General features: G+C 42.3%; 4 protein-coding genes across 4 annotated transcripts; 1 reads left to right on the top strand and 3 right to left on the bottom strand.

Annotated features, from left to right (window-relative positions):
* Positions 1–1,383: 1,383 nt before the first annotated feature.
* MELLADRAFT_60680 (uncharacterized protein) lies at positions 1,384–3,695 on the bottom strand (the record flags this gene model as incomplete). Its single annotated transcript, XM_007406500.1, has 3 exons — positions 1,384–2,378; positions 2,754–3,258; positions 3,321–3,695. 3 exons carry the CDS (start codon positions 3,693–3,695, stop codon positions 1,384–1,386), a joined length of 1,875 nt encoding a protein of 624 aa, XP_007406562.1.
* Positions 3,696–4,018: 323 nt separating this feature from the next.
* MELLADRAFT_103625 (uncharacterized protein) lies at positions 4,019–5,219 on the bottom strand (the record flags this gene model as incomplete). The annotated part of the gene is made up of 2 exons (XM_007406499.1): positions 4,019–4,413; positions 4,535–5,219. 2 exons carry the CDS (start codon positions 5,217–5,219, stop codon positions 4,019–4,021), a joined length of 1,080 nt encoding a protein of 359 aa, XP_007406561.1.
* Positions 5,220–7,935: 2,716 nt separating this feature from the next.
* On the bottom strand, positions 7,936–8,307 carry MELLADRAFT_124478 (uncharacterized protein; the record flags this gene model as incomplete). Its single annotated transcript, XM_007406498.1, has 2 exons — positions 7,936–8,223; positions 8,305–8,307. 2 exons carry the CDS (start codon positions 8,305–8,307, stop codon positions 7,936–7,938), a joined length of 291 nt encoding a protein of 96 aa, XP_007406560.1.
* Positions 8,308–11,501: 3,194 nt separating this feature from the next.
* On the top strand, positions 11,502–12,684 carry MELLADRAFT_103627 (uncharacterized protein; the record flags this gene model as incomplete). Its single annotated transcript, XM_007406423.1, has 3 exons — positions 11,502–11,879; positions 12,470–12,516; positions 12,606–12,684. The coding sequence occupies 3 exons, from the start codon at positions 11,502–11,504 to the stop codon at positions 12,682–12,684; spliced, it is 504 nt and encodes a 167-aa protein (XP_007406485.1).
* Between the last annotated feature and the right edge of the window lie 563 nt (positions 12,685–13,247).

Below are 13,247 nucleotides of genomic sequence, written 5' to 3' on the forward strand. Positions count from 1 at the left end.
ATGCATCAAATAGACCGTTGGGCGGAGGCGGATAATACAAACTCAGGAGACTAAAAGTAAGTTCCTCCCATGAGTATGCACCGCCAGGGCTTCTACCCCTCCCCCTTGTTTCAAAAAACATTACCTCGGCCACATGTGTGAGCACCTCTTTTTCGTCTGGCGTCTACACAATTTTTTTCAGTAAACGACTCAAGATACGACGAAAACGAATTCAAGACAAGGATGGTATTGCTCAAGATATTATATATTATTTGATGAAGAATTTCCTTTTTTTAGTTGTGGTTTGATTCTGTTTCTTGGGGCGAGTTATGCCAAAATTTTGATGGGGCGAGTTATGCCAATTTTTCTTTTTTTTTCTTTTCTCTTTTAAGTACAATTTAGAGGCGTTTTTTTTAGGAAGGGAGGGATGTAAGGATTACATGGGATTACAGCATGGGTTATGACAGGGTGGCATCATTACTTGTACTTCACCCTAGCTCCACGAAGAGATTCTTCTTCACCGATACATTTCGGCTGGAGCTAGGTGAGTGATCATCACAATTTCTCTTATTTTGTCTTATCTTTCAATTCTTCTCTTATCATAGTTAGTAGTAGAGTCTAATGACCGATACATTTCGGCTGGAGCTAGTTCTAGGGAATTCAGGAATAGATAGCGGGGTTTTTTGATTACGTTTTGGAGCTCTGCTCCCGTGCCAACTGCCAATCTCCCACATTCAGTGAAGACTTCTCTAGAAGCCTTACACTGTCCCTGGTTGTTATTGGGATCAGCTCTAGATGATCAATCACATAGAGCTGGAAATACTGGTGGCTGAAAAGGGTGCATGCCGGGAGATTGATCTGTCAGCTTATTTTGAAATCGGTATCCAGCTCACATATATATCCCATATGTCTTCAAGATTGAGTTAACAACTTGCAGAGATCTCCCTGCTCAGTAAAGAGCATCACAATGACCAGTCACAAAAAATCTGAAAACTGGTCAAGATATATCCAAAACCTTGTCAAATACTGCATGATTTCAGTTGAGCAGGAAATTCAAAAAAGATTCAACACAAATGGAACAACAAGTTGAAGTTGCCAGGACTTACTGGGCTTCCAGTTACTTGTGATTGAGCGCTGTGATGGGGAATTTAATCTGTCAGCTCATTATGATTCATATATATCTGTCAAAGACTGTGCAATGTAAGTTGAACAACCAATCAAAAACATATTGAAAACATATTGAAAAAATATTGAAAAAATATTGAAAACATATCAAAAATATGTTGAGGTCGCCGGGATGCACTGGGCTGCCAGTCACTTGTGATTGGGGGCTGTGATAGAGCTGATTACCTGATTACTCACAGGTACATTTCATAATCATCTTAAGTTCTTCTTTGGCAACCGTTAAGACAGGGGGCCCAGGGTCAATGGAGTGATGGGTCCTGGTGCTTTCCATTTGATGGGAACTGGTGGTTGCATGGTGCGAGTTGGTTGAGTGCGATACAGTGGAGTCAGTGGTTGTGTGCGCCACACGACGCTCGTTGCTCTCGGTACGGTGGGTACTATGCGTAGCATGGTGTGAGTTGCTTGGTTGGGCCGTAGGAGGTTGCCTGTAAAACGCAGCGCTGTTGGAGTAAGGGTGAGCAGCCGCAAACATTGAATTAACACGTACATGTTTTGGCTAAAAGGGAGACCGTTGTATGTGGTTTCGTTGGCCAGCGCTCCAGGTCGAGTAGCGCCTGGGACTGGAACCAATGGACGGTGCACCGTGGCGGAATTGCCAGTTGACAAAGGTTTGCGGTAACTGCGGTTAGGGGGAGCCGGCGGTTGCCGGGCGCGGTCCATTTCGTCGAATAGCCCATCGAGTTGAGAAGTGGTGACGGGTGCAGGTGTCCTCTCTGGCGTAAGTTCTATGTGTTGGCCGCTGGTTGAAGGTTGTGGAGCATGCGGTGCCGAGTATTGATTGAGAGCTTGGAATAGTGACTGAGGGTCAAGTTGGTACGCTGTTCGGGTACGTGGCGGTGGCGGTGGCGCATGATCCGCAGCATCGCTTTTGGTGAGGGTGTAGTACTGGCGTGGCATTGCATGAGGGCTGCTAGATGTGGTGTGTTGCGGGTTACGGGTGCAAAACATTGCCGAGTTGTTTGTGAGGTTAACCAGGGAAGTAGCCTGTAACTGCTGTGTATGCTGATGGTTCCGGGCTGCGTCTCTGCTGAAGGGTGAATTTGGATACAGCATGGCGTTTTGTGGAGGCACGATTCCGGCATATGGGCCTACACAATGGGGAGGAGGTGTAGACTGAAGGTGGTGAGGATTATAGAACAAGTGTTCAATGTACAAATCGCTGGAAGGATCAGTACGGCCGGTGTAAGGGAGGAGCATGGGGTTACAGTGTAGTACTTTATGGGTTTATAGATCAGTTGTATAGGGAGTTCTAGGAGCGCGTCTCTCCTCCCTTTGCATGGGGTTACAGTGTAGTACTTTATGGGTTTATAGATCAGTTGTATAGGGAGTTCTAGGAGCGCGTCTCTCCTCCCTTTTCTCTTTTTCTCTTGAGGACCTCTTTCCTCCTTTCTCTTTCTCTACTTCGTCTTTTATATTGATAGCGGGTGTTTTAGATCTCATTTCAGGAATCAGATACTTTGGTGATTGTTCTGTCTGGCTTTGGCCACGAGAGATTGGAGAACTGGTGAAGGTCGAAATACCTACGACCTTACAGCCGATAGTAAGGTGAGTTGAATTGGGAAGCCAGCGTTCCGATGCAGCGGATGTACCGGGGTTTGCCATACTTGGTTGCGCAGCACCTGGAGGGGTTGTGTGGTGCAATGTGTGTTCTTGCGGTTGTTGGAGGTTTGCAATGTTGGACTGGTAAGGTAAAGGTGCCGGCACCATGGGGGCGTACCGGTAGTTGCCGTTGGCGAGGCCGCTTGTGGAGGGCGTGCGACCGAGTGCCGCAGAGGACCTGTAAGGATTGAGAACGGGAGATGGTGGCGGAGAATCGATGTGGACGTTGGTCAGAGTGCGGACCACAATGTTGAAGGGTTCCACTATGCGACGGAACTCAAAGGGCGAAGTTCCATCATCAACTTCTGGGTTGGTCTCGAGGATGTTGAATGTGTTCTGGCGAGCAATTACGTACATATGCTTACATGCCAATTTGTTACTCAAGAAATGGGTGCAGTTGCAGTTATTGACGTAGCCGACGGTCCCGTCTTTCGGTGGTGTTGTGTTGACTGTGTATGTTGCCATTTTAGGCCGCGTAAAGCTGCTGATGGTCCACTGCTCAAATGACATCAGTAGGGCAATGGGGCCATGAGTTCCAAGTTCCGGATTCAACACACCTTATTAGCTTGGGGACTGTTAATCTCCACGCCAAGGTCGACAAGGTCGCTGTTGCTGTACGTTTCGGGCAGTCCTTCGGCTACGTTTTGGTACTTAGTCGCCCGTTGGGGCCTGAAACCTAGGGTTGTGGTGAGTACGCTCTGACGGAAATCAGGCTCTGCGTTATCAGCCAAGGTTTGGAACAGGTCATCGGGTCGGCGAAGAGTGTGGCGGCTGAGGAAGTTGTATTTCAAGACTCGGTGATAGCTCTCGGTGAAGTTGTTTGTGTGTATACCCTGCATGGGTACGTCTCGCTCCGGGTAGTCTTGGCGAAACTTGATGATGGTGTCCTGCCATTGCCGTGCATAGATCACCGCCATGGCATTGGAGTACATTTTTGTGGCAAGTTTGGTGCCGCCCTGGGGTCAAGTTGATTAGTTTGTGTAGATTGAAGGAAGTGTATTCTCACTCACGTGTGTCTTCGCCTTGGCCTTTATGGCGCGAGAAACGTGGAAGATACACCAGTAGTGTCTCAGTTTAAAGTTGCAATCTTCATAAGTCTCGGTAACCACCCTTACGTATGCTGGAGCACAGTCGGTCATGAAGGCTTTTGGTAGTAGCTGGAATTCCTTCTTCATCCATCGAAGGAAGCTACCTACAGTTGTTCTGTGGAAGGGTGCAAGTTAGACGAAGCTTGTACTATAGCTGGGAACTACGCTTACGCCTTTTCATCTGTGGTCAAGAACCATGCAACTGGAATACCACTGCCAGTGACGGGGTGGCGTAGTACGATGGTGAGTAAGGTGAAACTGGAGAGCGGCCATTCCGGAACGCCTGAACAAACACTGTGAGTTGAATCGAAACACAACACGTCGTCGCCGTGCCGGCGGATTTGTTTGTGTTGCCAAGGTGATAAAAAGGCGACGGATGCCCGTTTGTTGTTGGTGTTGGTGAAGTTGTTGACGTGCCACCCCCTCTCGCGAAGGCGTTCACACCACAGGTTGATAGAAGTTAAAACATCGGGGCTCAAGAACTTCGTCTTCACTTCAAGGCAACAGATAGCGTTGTTAACTCGGGGACGATGCCAAGAGCGCTGTTCTTGTCCTTGAGGGACTGTCAGTATCATGCAAATGTGGTGAAGTGGAGGATGTTACCTACTGGAAATAGGTCCGGGCAAGATAGCAGTCGAGAGATGGAACACCATGTTAAACCAGATATTACACGTTCATTTAACCAGGTGGAGACAACGTCGGGAAGGCGCATGTTGCGCATGTCCTTGAGAGAGTAAGGGTTGTGGCGCTTGTGCTCCCAGAACCCTCGAACTCGAGATCGCCGGTCATGGTCTTCCTGATGTAGAACTTTGCTGGGCATGAGACACGTACAGAGCCTCCAGAGCGACAAGTGGCAGAGGTAAGGGTAGGCTTGACATGAGTGGAAGGTTTGCCGTAGCAGTTGCAGAGCCAACTTTTGGTCCATTTGTGTTGTCGAGTGGGACCACGGCGTCGGTGAGAAAGGTCATTCTCAAAGGCAAGCTGGTCAGTCGACTTCTTCGCTTGCCCATTGAAGTGTTTGCCTTGATAAATCCAGATCGAGGATGATGTCATCGCGAAGATAACATCTTTCTCAATTCCCGCCTTGCGAGGCAGACTGAGTCGGACAACATTGGTGTCAAAATGAGGTGGCTGTCGAGACGTATTGCAAACAAAACAATTGGAGATAGGGTTGAAGTCAAATCCGGCGGGTGGAGGGGCCAAGTGCACGAGGGGAAAGGGCAACCAGTTGTGAATATCAGCGGGGAAATGGAATGCGTCGGCGCTGGTGATTAAGGGGGAACGGGATGGTTCTGCGGTGTCGGCTTCAACAATTGTATACAGTCCGGGCCAAGACTTCGGCGTCTTGCCAGGCTTGTTGGGCCTCATGGCGGAGGAGTCTGCAGTAGAAAGATTAAAACATAGAGGAACTCGCAAAAAAATTCTAAGTCAACGGTGCAGATAGTACTCCAGTCAAGGTGGGAGGCATCCTCAGAGACCCTTCACAGAAACATACGTCAAAGCTCAACGGTTCGTGCGGTCTCTTGCCTCCAATAGCCCACTTTATACGAATCCCTTGCGCTGGGAGTGGCAATCTGGAGATCATGACGCCGGATGGGTCGCAATCTCATCATCTCATCAAAAAGCGTTTAAGGTGTTGGAAAAACATGCTTTTGCGACGGCCACTCTCAGCGCGGCGGAAATCCTGTCATTAATCGGACATCCTCCACCGCTAGGTCCCTCCAATTGTATTCTCCAGTGATTCCGGAACCCTCAGCATCTACCTCTTCAATATATGGTGCAACACCGCAAGGTTCAGCCCGAGTCGTCCAAAACCCGTGCATGATGGCCTCGGATCAGCGAATCCAATTCTTCGACGTTTTTGCGAAGCAATGATTCAAATCAAATTCCTGTTCCGTCATCGACATCACACTTTGACAAAACGGCGCTTGAAACCCCACGGTGAAACAGAAACACACCCATTTGACTCAACGGTCAGACAGACCGAAAGCAGAAGTTCTCAAAAACCTTCTGGTGGAATAATATCAGGCTTCAACTGCTTTTCACCATTAAATCTATCACTTTGAACAGCAAACTCCCCACAACTCTTGCATGCACTTCAACGCCAACCTGTCCACAATTTTCAAATGCATTCTGTATTCCATAACTTTTCCAAATGCTTTACATTGACGTGTGGTTATACCCATCACTTTTCAAAAGCACGTCTATTAAACGACTAACCAGTACCACGTGCTTCTCTGCTAACTTTTCAATTTTTGACGCATACCTATGAACATTGAGAAACTACCTCTGCTCTAAAATGGTTCCAATTGTTATCATCTTCCTATTTCGTGCTCTTCGCCCGCAATCACTCCACTGTTCCAACTGGATGTTACGTTGAAAGCACACATCTCACTTTTCAATTGACATATCTCACAGTTCCTTTCGTCTCCGAGTAACTCAAATTCAATATGAACATTCCAAAATTCTGCTTGAAAGTTGACTCTCTCTTCCCGTAATTAAAACTATCATCAACCTTCAACTTGCAACATCAAGCTACCATCCATCTTTGCCATTCCATAAATATTCACAACATATTGTGTCAATAAATCAATTATCATCAACCATCCATCAATAAAACACAATCCGAGTTCCTTCCTTATTCCATGCCTTCTTTTGCAACCCATGACCTGGTCACGGCGGTGCTTGCCAGCCAGACATTACTCAATATCATCTTCTCCCTCTTCCTTGATTGCGTGTTTCACCATGATCTATGTTCCTTTCCATTTCCATATATTTCTAATCCGTTTTTCCCCACCATAGACAAGGAGCCCCCCTTTCTGTTACTCTTTCAGACAGGCGTAGCTGTAAAAATGAATGTATGGCAAAACTACACCTTCACCATCTGGCACAAAAATACTGAGACCTCGGATTGCCTCGTATTCCATCTTGATTCCAAATTGGATATGCCCGACAAAAATTGTCAGCCATTTTTCACCTTCCATCAATCACTTTATCTTGACCAATTCTCCTCTCATAGGCTATTTTGTTAAGGCTTATGAGTGCCCCGACGGTACTCTACCCCTAGACAAAGGATCAACATACCGTGTCCTTGCACAAAATGTTATCCCGGAACTTGCAATGATTCAGGCTATGCTACCCAATACTGCATAACCTATCGGAAAATTCAATGCTTCCACTCAGTCTACTTGATATCCCCTAGAACATACCGCCTGAACGCGACCTGTGTTATGCGTATAAAGGTTGCATACAACCTCTACTCTCTATTTATCTCCTCTTTATTTCTTTATAACGTCTTTTGTATACACTGTTCATGTCCATTACCATTATTATTGATTTGTCAGTTTCATTATACAACCGGTTCCTCCCATATTGTTTGATTGTATATGGTTTTCACTTCCCGCAACCCATGTATTCTTTGATACAATGTCCACCTCATATCCATGACCTTCACAATAATTAAGGCGATTAGCATTGTGGCACTGTCACGTTCACCAGATCATTTTACTGTTGTTCATGAAATGTGACTTCTTCTCAAGATATTGGTCTGGTTTATTGCCCCTCCCTCTCAAGGCTTCCTTACATACATTCCCTTCTACATAAGTCTATTCCCTTACAGGCAATGTTTGTTTTAGTATATGAAACGCTCTTTCGTAATAGACCTCCTCTCAATCTATTCAAAATGTAAACATCACGTCCAATTTTCCGATTGCACCCTTAAAATCCTTTTTTTGTGATACATATTATGCCCTCTTTGTCTCCGGATCGCATCATCATACTAGAGTCACAAGATCTTCTCATATTGATACTTCAACTTCACCCTCACTCATATTCTACCTTGGCCTAACCAAAAGCTATGACGCGGGCTTGCCCGCCTATACTCTAGTATCATCAAATTTTCCAAGAAAAGCTTCCATTGTGTATTGTCCTCGGGCTGACTCCTATCAATCCCATTGGATTCAACAATAACTCCAGGTACTCTAGACAAACACACAAACTTAAGGATTGTATTTTGAATGAATCATCACTAGCAAATCTCTCTTGAATGAAAGGACCTCAGGCTGAGGTCCTTGAGGCTCAGCAATTAACATGTAACTTTCACGTTCCCCCCACACGCGTTGAATGCGCCCTTGCTGCCACACGTTGGCTTACCACCTTTACACGAAGGTGAGCCTTTGGAACATGTTGCCGCAGTTGTTCCGCACATGGGTACCTTAGGCTTTCCACCGTTATTTCCACCGTTATTTACGGTGTTTGTTTTTTTGCGACTTCCACCCCCATTTTTGTGTCGACCTTTTCCTTCGGCAATGGATGCAATCATTGCAAAGAGGCCCAAAAAGACCACAAGGAGTTTGAAATACCGTTGAGACATCTAGCGCAAGTAAAAGTGAAAACTTCATGTCAACATTTACCCGTTACCAAAAAATTATTTTGTAAGATTTCAAAAACTGACCATCTTAATATGTTTTGGATTCAACGAGTTCCGTTCGGAGGATAATAGCTTCAGTGAAAATCTAATTCCGGAAGAGAAAAAGGGTTTCAGAGGGAAAAATTAGGTGAGGTAAGTAATTGACTATAAGTGTAAGTGAAAAGATAGAGGAGTAATCACAAGGTATAGTTTGTGATAGCTGAACGAGATCCAGTCTCGGTCACGTAAAATTAATATCGGATGATGATTGATGATGATGTGGACTTTGAGCTTCAAACAGACCCCTTTTATAGGCAAACTTAAGCCCTTCAGAGACGGCGAATCCGCATCTCTGACCAGCCTGCAAACTTTCTTTGGTCACACTGTAGACATACCCTCTTGATTACTGGTGGGCACGGTTGCGCGTTCTCACAATCATGAGAGCCCGCATCGGGGTTGGTAGACATGGATCCACGAGGTAAAAGTCACTCGGCTCGGATCTTTGTTTGAATAATCAAGCAACGAGTGGCCAGCCTTCTTGTCTTCATGATGTAAGTGTTGATGACGAGAAACTGTTTAACACGGGGAGTTCATTACATAGACACTCGACTAAGGAGCATGATTCATTTCCGCAGTCACAAAGCCTGTCGGTCGAAGCGGTTGTCTTGAGGCTATTTCCCTGGCAACATCGCTTTGAATTATTGTGATCAGCAACATGAGTCATCACCTCGTAAGAAGGCACATTGTACTGGCTCAATTCTCATGTTTGCTTTACTCTCGATTGCGGTGTAAATCTCACCGTGTCAGAGCCCATGCGAGATATCTTATAGACCGATCACTATGTCGTCATAAAAGTTCGTTGTTGGCAAGGTGCTTTGCAGGTGTTTACGCTTGCAGCGGAGTCCGAGTTTTCAAACTCATGAAAAGTTCATTCCATTCTCTTTTGTGGGAGGCAAGTTCTAGAAAGTGAGATGCCCAGCTGGCAGCAACCTCTATTTTGTTGCCGCTGCTGGCTATCATGACGTAGGTCACCCCTAGTCTTGAAACTACAGAAGTCGCCAGTATAACCAGGTTTCGATCCGTAAGTTGGACAAAAAGAGATGTGTTTGAGATTGAAGCTTGCTGTGCTTATGTACACTTAGATCCTAGCTCTCATGTTATAGCAAAAACAGTTTGGTCGATACAGATTCAAGGATGAGCATGAAGATGTTCAAGTTGATATCACTAGAATTTAAAATTATGAGCCATCCGATCTGATTTGACCTTTCGGCATTAAAGCTCGCTTGCCAGGATATCATCAACGGCCGATTTAGGACAGCTTGGCCAAGATTGCCCGCAAAACTGAAGCTGTCAACTGGCGGGAGATTTTGGGTACAGCTTACGGAAATCGTGGATCATATAAAAATACGTTAGAACTTAAAAAACGGCCGCTGCCCCAGTGATCTTGTTTCGGCTTTTTCATGGGTCAAGTTTCGAGTTTGAAAGGTAAAAGGGTAAAAAAAACAATGACAACTTCAAACTCTTTACCGATCAAATTGTGCAGTTTCCCGAAGCCAGCAGAGCATTTATCAAGACCTCTTTATGTAAAGTGAATTCCTCAGCAACTTGATGCAGAGAGATTTAGATTCTTCGCAAGTTTATTGTAAGCTATGTAGAGTTGGAGTTGAAGTGCTCATTTTAATATATCGATATTCGAGATGGTTTCAAAAGGCCCTTGAAGACTTCTTCAACCTCCGCAGTGATCAGTCATCACTGCGGAGGTTGAAGAAGTCGAGATTGGATTTCGAAAGATGATTACTTGCCGATAAGTTCACAACTCTTACCTCTGACATGCACTGACACTGACAGCAAGTGAGTAGTGTTTAAACTTTTAACTTTGTTTTCATTAATCAACATTAAGCTGGCGATGCATCATGATCCAAATTAATGATCCTTAACAGTTTCAATTCACTTCAAAAGCTTTTCGTTCATCTTTTGACCTTCTGTTATCTCGGTCAACATTCGTCAGTTTTCAACAAGAGAGAAAGACTCAAATAGAGATGAACATCAAATTTTTAACTTCTTTAGGCTGATGACGGTAAGATCTAACCCACTGATTAAGAAAAATGAACCACTCATAAGGCGGACAGAGTACAAGCACGATAAGAGGACTCTGATTCGAAAACTTCTCTTCACTATAAAATGAGATACTCGATTTGATCCAATCAATCAAGTTCAATCTCTCAGCGAAAAAAACAGATTTCTACTGATAATAATTATTAAAAAAGAAATTAACTTTTCAAAAGGATTTGTAACTTCATTTCGATTTCTAGAAAAGAACCATAATCATTCATCCATCATCCATCCATACATACCCCGTAGTTAGATTACAGAACTGATTCATCCATTCATCACAAAGAGAGTTGTGAAATTGACTTTTATTAATTTCTTTTATACATACGTCTTCATACATAGTTCTCAGATAAAAGATAATTTGGGAAATCATGAAGAATGAGAATTTAGATTCAGCTTCACCCAGCAGTTGGACCCAAGAACTTGACTCCAGTTCAGATCTTCAGCCACTTCAATCTTTTCAAAGTGAACAATCAACTCCAGAAGCATTATATGAATCAAAGTGAGTTCAATGTTTTTCTGTGGATCAAGCAAGCATCAAAACTGATTCCTTCGTATGATATCCTTTTCCCGAATATCAATTTCTTAGACCTGGCCCAGCAAGTTTAGATCAACAAGTCTCTTCAGATCAATCGCCAGATTCTTCTACAGAGACTACAACAATAGCTCAACCTCCGAATTTGATTTATATACCTGAGTCAGACGAATTTCAAGGATTGTCAAATTATCAGAATCCATCTTATCCTCAACTTGCTGAATTTGATCAACCAACTCAAACCATCGACTCTTCTGATAATCATCAATTTTCAGATCAACTAGATGTCTTTACTCCAACTGAATCAAAACCTATCAATGCTTTTAGCCATCATTTTCATGAATTCTCTAATCAAAATCATTATAACTTGAACTTGAACTCGAATTACAATTATTTTCCAGTATCCAACTCTACCACTGATACTACATTTCCTTTATCTATAATTCATCAAGATGAAAACTTGATGAACAATTCATCGACTCATTCTACGCTTGCTCCACTTTTGAGTCCATGTCATGGTGAAAATTCTAACCAGAATTATTTAAATCATCATCCAATGAACGGATTACCATGTGTGATCAATCAATCTACTGAAATGATCACTTCTTACTATGGACCTTTTCAATCATCTTCACCTACTTCTCATTTTGATAGAAGTTTTCCATCCATAAAAAATCAATCGACTCATCCAAGTCATTTACCATGTAATTTGAATCATGGCGTAGGCTTACTTTATCATTCAAACTCTCATCCTCATGATTCAAATGGGATTTATGATAAGATTGAAGAAATCGGTCCTAGAACAGTTTCACCTTTAATCATACCACATTTGAATACGAATTTATTAAATCAGAATCCGAAGATTGATGGAAGTTCTTCTACTAATTCGGATCATTCGGTTTATGATCGTCTTAGTAGTGCTGGATCTTGTCAAGCTTCTAGAGCTGGATCTGAATCTTTCTCTAGATCTAACGTTTCTGAAAATCTGGAAATTAATCATCATCTCCATCATCCTCATCATGATCATCATCGATTCGAATTGAATAAAGAGATTCATTCAAATTTATCACAAAGTAAGTTTACATTCTTTTTTTTATAATCTCTTGATTAAGTACTAAGATCACTGCTTTTTCCGTTGCAACAGAAGAATCAAATCTCCATCAAAATGAAAACGTAGATCCGATTCAAAGAAATGAATTGATTTCAAACGCAGTTCAACATCTTACAACTCAAGTACCAAGACGTAGATTAACGATTGAACAAGAACAAGTCTTATTAAAAAGGTTTTCTATACAAGAGTATTTAAGTAAAAGAGAAATGGAAGAACTGGCTGAGAGTTTGAAGATTCCTACTAGCCAATTAAGAACTTGGTAATCGTTTTTTTCCGTATATATCTTTCAATATTTTTGAGTTGTAGGAATTTTAATCTGATTTTGATTTTTTCTGTTTTGGTATTTTGTAGGTTTGGAAACCGGCGCTCGAAGCTTAAAGTAAGAAAACGTTTAACAAGGTCTTTTTTGCACCTTCAATATCTGATATTTTTGTATTCTTCATCATTCAAAGGCAGCTGCAAGACAACGGGCTAAATTAGAAGCAGGAATGGGTCATTTGTTAGTTCAACTTTAAGTTCCATGTTTTTCTTTTCCTATCACAATTGACTCATCTCGTTTGGATTCTTCGTTTTGGTTGGTATCTGTAGATCTGACGCAGAACTTAAAAATTTGAATAAACGAATCAATGGAAATAATCCTAAATCAAAAGCTTCTACTTCAAGATAATTTAAAATGTTTTCCCCAAAAAATTCTTTTCAACAATCAAAATAGACTTTTGAAACCACTTTTATCAAGTTTTTATTTTGCTTTTATTTCCAAAAAAAATATCTGTTAAGACAAATCTTTGTATCTCTCAAACCTTTTACAAAAATATAATCATACTAATAATCATCAAAAATGATCATAATCAATTATCTATATATATCTTGGTTTCATCTTTCTTGGTTTTTTTTCTTAATTAACCATGTATCTCAAAGTGACTTTTTTCTTTTTTTTTGTCTGAATCTCCATCAAAAATATCTATGTTTGAATTTTAATATAATCATTTTACTTATCTTTATTAAGTTTTGATCTCAAAAAGTTAATTGAAATTTATTTATTGTAATCTACAAAACTATTAATTCCCGTACATCATTCTGTAATCATTCAAATCCTAATATTATTTGAATCATGATCTGATGGGTTTACAAGAAGACAGAAGATTTGTCATCCAAAATCCTCCAATTCATCTTATTTCACTACACAAAATATAATATTTTCTGGGCAGAAAATTAAATTATTGATACACA

Source organism: Melampsora larici-populina (assembly GCF_000204055.1).
Source record: "Melampsora larici-populina 98AG31 unplaced genomic scaffold MELLAscaffold_6, whole genome shotgun sequence".
NCBI classification, from domain to species: domain Eukaryota; kingdom Fungi; phylum Basidiomycota; class Pucciniomycetes; order Pucciniales; family Melampsoraceae; genus Melampsora; species Melampsora laricis-populina.